General features: G+C 40.7%; 1 protein-coding gene across 10 annotated transcripts in view; it reads left to right on the top strand.

Annotated features, from left to right (window-relative positions):
- CUX1 (cut like homeobox 1) overlaps positions 1-13,409 on the top strand; it is a 271,313-nt gene that overhangs the window by 97,734 nt on the left and 160,170 nt on the right. For all 10 annotated transcript variants that reach the window (XM_062614918.1, XM_062614919.1, XM_062614914.1 and 7 more), the window contains exon 3: positions 10,590-10,637. In XM_062614918.1, the coding sequence (XP_062470902.1) occupies positions 10,590-10,637 (48 nt within the window). The remainder of the gene's footprint in view (positions 1-10,589; positions 10,638-13,409) is intronic.

Genomic DNA, 13,409 nt, shown 5'->3' with positions numbered 1-13,409 from the left:
GCCATATATAGTCATACAAGAAAAAGCCTGCACAAATCCTCCAGACGTTTATGGACTTCACTGATTCATATGTCAGAGCCAAAGAGTTCCAGCCAAGAGATAGGGAATTTGTTAAACTGCATTAAGTTCCTAAATTGCTGTAGCCCAAAGGAGCAATTCTTCCTTTTAAAGGGGGAAGAGTAGGAGGGAGTAGGCAGGGAGGATAGTGCATTATGAAGCCTCTACTTTTGGTAAGTTTCAATAAGATGAGTAACATTATAGAGCTCTTGAACAACAACCCATACACACAAAAACTTGAATTAATTTCCGTTGCTATCATCAAAGCTGGCTTTCTAAATTTAGCAGTTTCCTATAGACGCTCAGCTTATGCTAGCAACAGTAAAACTATTTTTCCTTAAGTGCAATTTGTCACCTCCCCCTTCCAAGTTGGTAGAAGATAAGCTTGTATTAATGCTGTTGATTTATTATTATACAAGTATGTCTCATTTTAATCTGCTCTGGAGTTCATTGTGATGCAGGGCTAGGCTTGCATGCCTTCAGCGGAGGAAAAAAGAGGGCACAGGAATGGCAGACTGTTCGCTTGCTCTGCCTCTGTCTTTGTCTCTCCTTTTTTAATTTCAGTCCTCTGGGTTTCTTTTCTTGCTCTTTTTGTCTTTCTCCCCTCCCCAGATACTGGAACAGTTCACGGTTCAGCACATGAATTTGGGAATTTGTCCCAGCTGAGACTATATATTACAGTTGTGAGAAGGTGCTGCTGCTAGAAGCGATTTATGTGGGGTTTTTTATTTCTTAAGTTCAACTAACAAACAGTAAATGTATTGAATAAGTCTGTAGTGAGATTTTGCTTTCTTTCATCTTGATGATTCATGTGTATCTGCTGTGTGCTACCCAAGCATATTGCATTATAGGCCTGAGCGTGTTTCGGTAGGAATTTCGCCAGGAAGCATGAAGGCAGCAGAAGTTTGTTTTCTCTGAATTGCTTCACTTAGGGAAGTGAACATGAAAAGATCTGTGCTGCATTTTTTTATTTAGGTCAGGAGGATGACAGTTATATTAATTTTGAGGTGTTTTTACCAGGTACGTTAAATTAGAAGTAGTAAACACTTTGGGTCTAGATCCTGATGGTTTTGAGGTTGTCAGTTGGGTTTCTTTGCCTCAAATTTCTCATCTTTGTAGGAATCTGAAGTTACCACTTTAGCTTCATTTCAAGGGCAGTGCCTGCTAAAGGCATGGTAGCTTGTGAGTGCAGCAGGCAAGTAGCCTGCAACTCCTGCTATAAAAGAGGTGGTAAAGAATAGAAGAACAGCAAAGCTGACAGTCATGAGAGTTTTGGCAAGTGTAGGACATGGATTTGCAGGACAGCAGGCTTTTCACTCTGACCCTCATGAAACAGCTTGTTTTCTGTAGGATCAACTGGCTTTTGAATAAAACTGGACACTCAAGATTAAGTGAGCAAATCTTATAAAAAGATTATTAGAGGATTGCTTAGTATTGGATTTTCTTGCATTGGAATCATAGTAAAAGGCTAACTGTAATGATATAAATCAGTAAATACACCTATGTTCCTACATGCAGGTATATCATGATTAATGCATGATCTGTTCACACCTATATTTTTAACCTACCTTTGAAAGATAAGTAGGGAAAACAATTTTGCAATATCTGATGCCTTGGCAGTGCACAGGCTGCCCCTTCCCCAGTTTATGTATAGTCTGTAAGGATCCTTGAGGATGAAGCCTGGTCCTTTCTTCTTACAGTTAACACAGAATTATTCTTCTTGGAATTTAACCTGACTTTAAAGCAAGATTCTTGTATTTTGGAAATCTTTCACCTTGACCAATAACAGATTCTAAAACATAAATGTTTTTAAATACTATCACTTCCCCTAAATGAAACTGTACATTGAAATTAATGACTTCTCAATGGTCCTACCCATGTGGTCCTTGAGACTGAGGAGAAACCCAAATCTCATGAGCGCAGTGCTGCCGACAGCACCCAGGTTGCTGATTTCATCATCCAGGAAGGCAAGACCGAGCGCTCAAGTAGGGTGCACAGTGATTCAGACACTCCATGCTTGTGTGGATGGAATATGGAAAATTACAGGCGCAATTATGGTTTCACATTAAATAAATATTCTCCTTTTTAAATCCACCATGTGAAGCATTAGTCTGTGTTTGAACTGGTGATGTTAATTGGACCACAGTACTTAGATGCATTTTCTGCGGAGTCATGGCCTGTATCATTAGCTTCTCATTAGACACGTTAATTTTTTAAGACTCATAATAATTACCTTTTTTCAGAAGTTCCTCATTTTACACTGAGCAGAAACCTTTGTTCTGCAGGCTGTAGTTCTGAGTAATCAGGGGAGAGGCATTGTGAACTCTTTTGCTATAGACTTTCAGAGTGGGAAATGAGAGTGCTGTAGACGATGGAGAAAGAGATCCTGCAGGATATGATTTGGGAGGAGAGTTAAGGATCTTTTCCACTGGAAACTTCAGTTGCAGGGGCAGAGAGCTTGTGGAATGACACAGAGTGTTTGGCGGGACAGAGTGGTTCTGGTTAAAACTTGACAGTGTAGATGAGTCTGTTTATTGGGATGCACAGCTAAGCAGTCAGTTTGCTTTTGATTTCATTGGACAGATGTACTTGTAAAATCTGCAGGTACTTAACAAAGCTTAGTACCAAGTAATTATCTTTTCTGTATGCAGAGATACTGGCCTAAGCTCTTAAGAACAGTGATTCCTGTGTGTCGCTGACACGTGGTTACCCTGCTGGCAAGAACAGCACACTTCAAAGATTCTGAAATATTTATTTGGCTAATCAAATGTTTTTTCATGACATCAGTAAGTAAGTTGGCTGAACTGGGATGTTACAGACTTGCAGTTTTTCCTACGACAAGGGTCGGTTGTGGCATATTTGGTGTCACCTGCAGCCTGCAGCATGGACTACAGGGTGTAACAAGAGAGCAGGACAAACTGTTAGCAGGAGGAAAAATCCCCACAGGTCCATTAGCCAGGATGTAACCTTTTAAATTAATGTTTGTTAAAAATGGTGCTTGATTTTCTGCATGTATTGGTGAACTTTTAAATAAGTCATCCTTTATTTTTCCTATTGGAATTTTAGTGACCAGGCTTTCATTTTGTTAGGATTAACTCCTTCCAAAGCTTTACTTGAATCATTTGTGTTTGAATTAATTTTTTTGTTTCCTAGCAACTCTAGTTTTTAACTTCTGAATTGTTTCTGTTCAGTATCTTTTCTAGCCAATGTTAACTTGCTGTTTTATAAATGACAGCATGGTTTTAACATGATTCTAAAAAGCATAGTTCACTATATTAGTTTGTATAGTTAAAAAAGTATTTTTCTATTATATATAGCGTATGTGTATATATATATATACATACATACATATATATGGGTGCAACAGTTCTTCTTTTGCACAGTTGATTTTTTAAACAGTTGTGAAGGTAACCAGTCTGTTTATACATTGCTGCATAGGCACAGAGTAAACTTCTTAGCTTTTTGTTTAGTTTAATATGGAAGAAGCTCTAAGAGGATTCCATTAAGACTCGCACAACTGAGTGATTCCATTGAAAGTAAAGTGCCAGTCCCAGGCTCAAGGCAACATGGCTAATAGGCACCTTCATAGATGCTCCATTTTCCTCATGGCTCCTCACCAGTGAAAGGCGCCATAGGACCAACCCCAAAAATGGTTCCTCACTCTAGATCTGTTAGAGCAAGTTCAGAGGAGGCCCCAAAATGCTCCAAGACCTGGATCACTTCTGAGAGACAGGCTGAGAGAGTTGGTCCTGGGAAAGGAAAGGCTCTGGGGAGACCTTAGAGCAGCTGCTAGTGCCTAAAGGGGCCAACAAAAGAACTGGAGAGGGAATTCTTACAAGGTAACAGTGTGCAGGACAAGGGGGAATGGCTTTAAACTGACAGGATAGATTGAGATGAGCTCTTACAAAGAAGCTCTTCCCTGTGAGGGTGCTGAGGGGCTGGCACAGGGTGCCCAGAGAAGCTGTGGCTGCCCCATCCCTGGCAGTGTTCAGTGTCAGGTTGGACGGAACTTGGAGCAAGCTGCTCTAGTGGAAGGTGTCCCTGCTCAAGGCAGGGGACTGGAACTGGATGAGCTTTAAGGTCCCTTCCAGCCCAAACCATTCTGTGATCCCACGATGATACTATGACCCACAGGGTCTACAGAGTTTGGTACAAACTAGGGTGTTTCCACAAAGTCTTGAAACTAGTGTCTATGGCTGCAGTGAAGGCTCACTTCTGGGACTGCAAAATGGTCTGAGCTGGTTAAACAGTAAAAATTCAGTTTCTTTTTCAAGGAATCTCTTGTAATGTTTATTCTGTAGGCTGGTTCTGCCCCGCTTTGTAACCTTTCTGAAGTGCAAGCGTCTCCCCCTGAATTACAATGCATGTGGCTTTGCTTAATATTCCACTTTAAGCTGAAGTCTGCTCTCACTAAATCAGCCTTTCACAAATGGAATATTTTTTCACTTCTTGCTGGGTGGGTCCGTACACTGAAAAATAGGTCAAGAACAGTAATCTAAATCTACTGCTAATAAATAATTAAAGTTAATGGAATTTGCACAAGAGCTGTGAGCTGAAATACTTCAGAAAGTACTGTGGGGTACGTTTTGCTACTGTAAAGCAAGATTTTTTATTTATCATTGTGCTGGGTTGAAACGTATCTATAAATGTAACTTAAGATTTATTTTTTGTTTGTACAGAGAAAACACTGGCATGTGAATGTATTAAAAATAACTAAAATATCACAGAAAATTGATAACATCGTGATTCACTCTTTAATGATCAGATTTCAAGTAAATACTTCAGCAGCCTTAAGCAATAAGGGGGTTTAGATCTCATTAAATCACAGTGTAAATTGAGCAAGAAATTGTTTGCTCATATGATTTAATTTGCCTTATATTTTAGGAATTAAATAAGTCATCTAAGCTACTGTATAATACCTGTTTGAACAACTATCTGGGATTTTAGTTTCATATCTTAGAGCAAAGCGAAGTGGAGCTTGCTGCAACTAATTAAACATAAAGACTTAAATGTATCCCTTAGTACGCCTTCAATCACATGTGCCTGGGATCTCTGCTGGAAAAATTCCATCGTCTGGATTTTTCCACAACCATGACTGCAAAGAAGTAGTATTTAAAACTTGTGTATTGGTAGGTGAGCATCTGAGGGAGTGATCCCAACTTGTTCCAGTTCACCCATAGCAGGGTGAAGCATATATGCTTGCTGGCTCTCTAATTAACCAGCAGAACTGCTTGCTACTAATTATAGTTAACTTGCTGATTTCTGTATTTCACAGTGACAGGTTGTGTCCTTGAAGTATATAATAATGAAACACACCTCGGAAGTATGCCGGCATTCTTCCCAAATCCTTCATGCCTGGCTGCTTTTTACCTCTCCCTGTTTCAGCTCTATTTATATGAAAGAGAAGCTCAACAGCATTATCCAGACAATAGCTATGGGGGCAAGAAAATGTATGGAGCCCTGCCTGTGAGGGTACACAGATAAGCATCCTCCCAGCCACGAGAAAAAGTATCTGTCATACCAGCACATCACCTACCTCTTGATAGCAGGGCTGAAACCTGGCTGCTGGTTTTTGACATGAGTTCCTCTTGAGGCCGTGCTGTTTCTTCTTTCTACATTGATTTGAACTGACAGCTATCATCCTGCGCAGTCAATAGGTATTGGGGTTTGCTCTGGGTTGGGTTTTCTCTTTCTTTATTTTTAATTTTTGTAAGCCCTTACAAGAAAGTTTCTGGAGTCACGATGTTCAGCACTACCAATTCTGAGCACAGGGCCACTTGTTAGTTCCTGATTACGTGTGGGCTAACAAGGAAGGAGATGCGCAAGGGTAAGGTGGCAGGAAAGCTGTAGCATCTCACTGGTGATAAGTCAGCTCAAAAATAGGTTGTGACAGCTGAACTAATGATGTCACCAATGCAGATACAAGTGGGCTGCTTCTCATAATGATTTCTCTGCCAGACACAGTGACATTCACCGGCCAATGTGTGTCTCATGTAGGTGATATATAGAACAAATCATAGGAAATGTGGCGCAGGAGGCGTAGGATATAACATTTGCCCAGTTTTTGGTTTGTTTTATTTTACAAGAGCCCAGTACTTCTGTAGATGATACAGGTGTATAGGTCAAGCTTAGCCTTGCTGGACCACTTTATCAAACCAGGGTCATAGGGCTCTTGTGACATTTAGAGATAAGCATTTTGGAGGAAATGAGATGGAGCAGTCTGCGAGGGGATCAGAAGGGGCTTCTGTAGCGTCAGACCTCAAGTAAATTACAAATACAGCATTGGTAGCCTGACCATTGATATGTCCTTTGTACTGTACATAGTGTATTAAGATAGCAATGGATAAATAATGTCATTTAGTTGACAGAAAGATGCATTTGTTGCCCATGGTTTTACCATAGATTTATTCTCGGTTTATTTTCCATAGAGTTATTTTTAATGAGATTGGAAAGGGAGTTAAAAATTATTTGGATTCAGATTTCATTGTGTAGCTACTTGATCAAAATATAAACTCGTTTATACTCTTGTAAAGGGAAAATGCTATATTAGCTTTCAGCTTTCAGATTTGATTCAGATAATGATACAGCATCCTAATTCATAGTCTCTGCTTCAGATACTGAGTTTGTCTGTCATAGAGCCTTTTTCAGAAAACTGCTCTATCCTGATAAATCATCCAGAGAGAGAGAGAACATACACATTTAGATGGCATGGAAAAATAGGCTAATAATGTGATTGTATAGGAGTACTCAAGTATTTCAATGCATTTGTGTTGATAAATTATAATTTATTTTAATGTTCAGTTGCATCTACCCTTTTCAGCTGTTCTGCTTGATCCCAGTGATTTGCTAGCTGTATGCAAGGGCTGGAGTTGGATGCTTTTCCTGTTTTGATCACAGCCCAGGCAGTAAAGGCCACCACACATTAAACAGGTAATAAATCATATGGTGTCCTTGCTAACCAGCAGTACAGATTCCCCCAGGTCTCAACTGAACATCCTTCTTTCTGTTCAGTTTAGTGCAAAGAAGGTAAAATTCTATTTGATGTTAGTGTAGTATTTTGGGTTTGATGAGGAATTTTTCCAAACTGCCAAAAATAAATCTCCCCAGCAGTTTCAGCTGGTGACTCCAGCATATGTATTCCTGACTCGTGTTTATTTTTACTTCCCTTTTGTTGTAAGCTGTCTAAAGTTTTGATGCTGTTTAGCCAAGAAAAGAATTATAAAAGCAGCCTATAAACTCCTTCCAAGGAGAGGAGGAAAAGAGGGGAGAAAACAAAAAACGGTCTGAAGAAGGTGTTTATGCTTTTTGTTACGGTGTGTGCCATTTATCTACTTTACCTCATGATGTATTTAGTTGCACTTAAAATACTGAGGCAGGTTCCTTGCAGTTTCTGTTCCTATGTGGTTTGCTCTGTGAAGATAATGGAAGTGGGATGCTCTGTCTCTATTGTGTAGCTGCAACAAATGTCAAGTTATTGCTAAGATTTCAAGTTGTCAAAACATTTTACCCAGTTAAACTGTGCTCTTATGATCAGCATTTCCCAGGATTGCCCCAGATTGATCACAGTGGTATAACCAAGGACTTGGCAGTGGGACTGAATCATTTTGAGCTGCATTCTCCTCTATCGTGAAGTGTTTTAAAAACAGTTTTACCAACAACAAAAGCTGCTGTCTAAATCAAGCACATCATGTTTTCCCATTATGGCATGGATTTTGCTTGGTAACGTTTTGATTGCTGGGATGAGTATTTAGCATCCTGAATTTGCTAAGTGGAGGATGTGTGGGATTCAGATTTAGTGCTTGAAAGCTTTTCTCCCTTTTTGACAGCTTGACCAACTGTTTGCTTGGCTTTGGGATGCCCCTTTTATTCCTTTTTTTTCCCCCTCTGTTTCCCTCTTCTCTCTGCTATAAACAACCAGCAACATCTCTCATGACTCAACATATGAAGCAAAGTCCTGCCATAGTTTATGTCATGAAATAAAAAGTGCTGCAAATCCTGTCTATCAAAAGTTAGTACATATCAATAGCAGGCTCTTGCCTAGAGCTTGCCATGCACACAGAGGAGCAGGGTTTGGGTTCTCCTGCCACCAGAGCTGACCAGGCTTCATTTACTGAATGCCATGGCAGTGCTTTGTCATCTCCCAAGGTACCAACGGTGATTCCTGATGCTTAGGCAGTGGGAATAACACCCTGCTCTTGAGAGCAGTGCAAGTGAAAGAGCTGGGGCTGGTCTGGAATTAGATCTCTTCTATTTTTGCTTTCAGTTTTGACATCAGTTTGCTGACTGGTGCCAAACTAGTTGATAAATTCAGAGGCAATACCAGGGACAGGAAGCCCTAAAGCTGATGATTTTCTACCAGCTCAGATTTTTATTTCAAGTAATGTTGCTTTGCTTGGATGGTATAATTTTTCCTGATTTTATAAAGGGTGCAGTATACTGACTGTAAATGTAATACCTCTGTAATTTCACTGCGTTAAAACCTACCATGCTAGATTTAGGCCCTGAATGGGGGCATTTATTTTGCCATCGACAGTTAATGTCATGCTACTTTCTTCAAGCCATCGGCAGTTAAAGTAATGCTACTTTCTTCAATGTCATCGTCATCATGTTACAAAGAAAAACATATTATAAACTTGCACAGCCCTCTGGTCTCCCGGAGGAGTTGGAAAGTGGGGAAAAGATGCTTAACCTGCCAGTTTGCTTTGGTAGAGGTGTTATTTGTAGATGTTTGTGATATACAAGGATAGTATCTAACCTTTATTCTGTCCTAAAACAACAGAAAATATCAGGACATGTGAGTGATTTGATTTAGTCTAAGAAGAGAAGTGTTTTGTTTGGTGCCCAAGAGGGAGCTTACAAAGCTGCAACATTATCCTTAACTTGATAGGGATTAGCTGTATGTTAGTGCAGTAACCATGTAAGAAGTGAGATTTGGCTGATCATTTGTCCTTGATAGCTTCATTTGTGTTTGGCCCCCTAAGCCATTTTTCAGGGAGTGGAAGAACTACTGATACTCCAACTCTCTGCATGACTTGTCATTTAAATGACAAAAATCACATCTTTCAAAAGCCTACTTTTCTTTCTGGAAAATCAGATTAAATCCAGGGTTTAGGGTGTTTTGGTGAGTGGTTTAATGTCCAATATGCTGCATGACTCTAGATGTAAAAGTAAGTGCATTGGAAAGGAGAATTTCCCAACTTTTTAAAGTCACCTTTTCTGAAAGGCCTAAGGCTTTAATAGACCCTTTTTATATTGAGAAAATACTTTGAGGACTTCTTTAAGACCTCTTGCCAGAGGTTCAGGATAGCTGAGGGGCTGTGGCCAGTGTGAAGAGAGGAAGATTTCAAGGTTTCTTAAGCAGTTTGTGAGTGTCCCACTTACAAGCTGTATTTTTAGAGCATCATAGGCCTCTTGGAGGGAACATCCAGAGGCTTACTAGATCTCACCTGGCCCTAAAAATAGATCCTCAGCACCCACAGTAGGTCTGGTCAGCTGTGCCTTGGAAATCTCCAAGGATGGGAAATTCACCTTCCTCCTGGGTAAACCCCCATCAGTGCTGCCCACCTGAATGATGCAGCATCGTGTTACTGGTTTATACCTCTTAGAGATTTATTTCTAGCTGTAAATACGGTGAAGTTGCTGCTTGTGCATCAGTGTAATACCACAGCAAAACCAGGAGTCCAGCTTCTGGGCTGTGTTCTAATAATAGTGTTCTCTGCAAAGTGACAGGATTATATTCTTCAGGCATGCAAATAATGAGAATTCTGAGATTTTTAAATGAATTAGACCCAAACCAGCTTAAAAGTGGAGCCACAGAGAAATTTATGCAAGATAGATGTAACTTTGTTGTCCTAAATTAACTTGGTTGCTAAGTAAAAATATGCTATAAACTTTGAGTGATTCTGTGGGCAGTATTTTCATGAATTTTGTAGCACTGTGTTGTAATTGGGAAGAAGAAATTTTGAGTTTTACAGAAACCAACAAATAAATAGGTGAATAATAAAAAGAAGCCAACTATCTTCTTCAGTGTTTCTGTCTCCAGGTCTCTGATGGCTAAAGTTGGAGCACTCTTGAGAAAATCATTAATAAAATAGACCATTTACAGAACAGCAACACTCTAAGTTGAAATGATGCTCCAGAGTCCTCTTCCTTTAAGCCTAGCTTCCATTTGTGGAAATTTCTCTGGCATAAGTTCAGAGGTGTAGCTGCTGTTTAGGTAGATAGAGGCATTTACTTCAAATCGCATTAGTGTTTCAGCTGAATTACGAGATTGAAGGCGTTCAGTGCTTACCCAACATCCCTGCAGGTTTGTTAATTAATGCTGTTTGCAACAGATACAGGTATATGTCAAACTGGAAATGCAGACTTGTTCCAAATGAATCCTAGATATATTTCTGTTTTAATGAAAGCTTCCATAAAATGTGATCAGGATTTAAGTAGCCTTTCAGAACTGAAAATGGTGTGAGGAAAAACTTGACAATGACTTGTCCTTCCAAATTTTTCTGATGAAATATCTTGCTTTTGTCTTCCAGGACCTGCGCAAACAGGTAGCTCCATTACTGAAGAGTTTCCAGGGAGAGGTAAGAGCTTATGCTTCTCATAGTGCCTTTGATACTGCTTTACCTGAGTGCATTGTGCTGGCAGTCTTTCAGCACAGCCGTGTGGGTACAGAGCCCTTGAGCAGAGAACACTGCTGGGGTTCAGCTCTTGGGCATGGTGCTGTGTGCAGGGTCTGTGCACAACAAGCTAAACTGGTCAAATCACTTTGCATCCAACATACCTGAGCGTAAACTTACCATTGCAGTGACTCAGGCACGTGCCAGTTCATGGTGTCTCAGTAACATGGTTGGAACACTCAGTGCAATGTAATGTACATATAAAAATATGAAGATAGTACAAACAGTTTTCAGCGTAAACCTTTTCAGCTGTAAACTGCTGTATTCTAGGGGGCTTGATGGAAAACCTGAAGTTGGCAGGTGTTTGTTGGGAAAGCAACAGAAAACATTAACAGCTCTGGTGCTGGCTCTTACTTCACACACCACTCCACTAAGAAACACTTGATGAGAGCGATCCCAGGTTTAAAAACCAACTGTTGTTACTTTGAAGAACTTCTCTAGGAAAAGGCAGCTGGGCCATTACAGGATTTTACATTTCATCTGTGGGCAGCACTGAAGTGCTCACTTCACGTGAGTGCTTCAGCCAGATGGGAGCTGTTGTGTTGCCTCTAGGAAAATGTGCTGTATGAAGTTTGCAAATCATATGTCTTCTTACAAAGACCACTGCCTGCGTGGGGTGGTAGATTGAGGTTTTAGCTCACACTCTGCTACACGTTGTAGAGCTCTGTTCCTAAAGTTAGCTGTGTTGAAGCCGCAACGCCTTTTACTTTCTCAATCTATAAGCTGTTGGCTGTCCTTACATTGTTGCAGTTCCCCTCAGAGCACAGAGAACTTCAGGAGCGTGTTTTCAGAGGTCTGCATAAGTAATGAAGTGCACAACTCCTGTTAATTGTAATGACAGTTGGATTTCTAGTTGCTTGTACATCCTGCTAAATATGCATCACAAACAGGCAATAATTCCTCACCTTAAAAGCAGTATATTTTTTTTTTTTATTTTATAACCCAATTTCCCAAGTACTACTAGAAATAAATAAATAAACAGGACAACTTGCTCCTTGATATATCTAATGGTAATTTGTGAGAACAAAGAATGACTTGTGTGAGTCCGTTTGCCAGTGGAAATTTACACTTCAGAATTGCTCCAAGTGGATTGCAGGGCTCTTAAAACCTTTCCACTTTCATTTCAAGCTTGCAATGCACTGACTGAAAAGTGTATGTGTGCTTTCAGCACTGCTCTTTAATGACGGGAATGCCTGAGAATCAAGTAAGAATCATAAATCCCAATTTGCCTATAGCAAAGGAAGATTCTCCCGTTCGATTAGCTCACTCACTGTTAACCTTGGTCTGGCTCATACACCCTCCTCCTCCTCTTCGGTTTTGCTTCACTAATGTAAAGGTGAAGTTTATGTTGGAGAGTGAGTGTCCTCGAGCAGCAGTAGGGAATGCTGTAGGAGTGCTCTGGTTCACACCTAGGTGGGCATTGTGAATGGTACCACTGAACTTTGGAGCACCATCTTATTCTCACTGGCTGCTTATATGGAAGCTGGGAAAAAGGGTTCTTGCATGATGCAGCTTCTCTGTTTACCATGAGGGAGAGTCTCCACCACATTTTTTTTCCCTTCGAATGCTATCTCCACCCCTACTGCTATTGCCCCATCATTTCTTGATCTGTAATGACAGAACTAAGTAGGTGCTATTTGCATGTCCAAGTAATAATACATTACGATTCCGCCTCAGAAGGGAAACAGATCTCATGTGGGATGACTGTTCCCACATGAAAGAGCTCTGGGCACTAGGGAGGGCCAGAAGATCAGAAAAGACAGACAGGTCCCTAACTAGCAAAGGTGTTTAAGTAGCTTTACTATGGATATTGCTATGTTCTTGCTGCCTAAGGCCTGGCTCCCCGTCTCCTGCCTTGCATCAGCACTTTTGCTAAACAGCCTGGAGAAGAGAAGGCTGTGTGGAGACCTCATAGCAGCCTTCCAGTATCTGAGGGGAGGCTATAGGGATGCTGGGGAGGGACTAATCATTAGAGACTGTACTGACAGGACAAGGGGTAATGGGTTAAAACTTAAACAGGGGAAGTTTAGATTGGATATAAGGAAATTCTTCACTGTCAGGGTGGTGAGGCAGTGGAATGGGTTGCCCATGAAAGTTGTGAATGCTCTGTCCCTTGCAGTGTTCAAGGCCAGGTTGACAGAGCCTTGGGTGACATGGTTTAGTATGAGATGTCCCTGACCATGGCAGGGGGTTGGAACTAGATGATCTTAAGGTCCTTTCCAGGCTGAACTGTTCTATGATTCTATGATTCTATGATCCCACGGTGAGCACAAAGTTTTCTTTCCCCCAACTTTTTTGCTGGCTTAGTTTTTTGTCAGGTTGGTTCACTGAAGCAGCTCACTGCAGGCACCCACTGGACAGGGAAGAGGCCAGGAAGAGTAAATCCAAGGGCAGGAGGAGTGCAAATGTGTCAGCCTAGGATGACTTAAACTGTCCTTGAACTGTACCCTCGGTGCGCCTGACATGCCTTGGAGAGAGGTTAACTTAAGCTCACACATTTAGATACCCTCCCAAGCATGCTTTATGGGACATCTGCTTGTAAACCTGTGGGCAGTTGACTTTTTACAATAAATCCACAGGTCACTTGAGCCAATTTTTTTTCTTTCCAGGATATTGATACTTCTCCTCCCTTTCCTCCCCATCTTCCTTTTGTATAATATGAATTTATCAGTAAGT

The sequence above is a fragment of the Pezoporus occidentalis genome, unplaced genomic scaffold, assembly GCF_034315485.1.
Source record: "Pezoporus occidentalis ecotype Australia unplaced genomic scaffold, CSIRO_AGI_Poc_V1 ctg179, whole genome shotgun sequence".
In the NCBI taxonomy this organism is placed as follows: Eukaryota; Metazoa; Chordata; class Aves; order Psittaciformes; family Psittacidae; genus Pezoporus; species Pezoporus occidentalis.
Note: the sequence above shows the minus strand (reverse complement) of the source record. Positions and strands in the feature narration are given on the sequence as shown.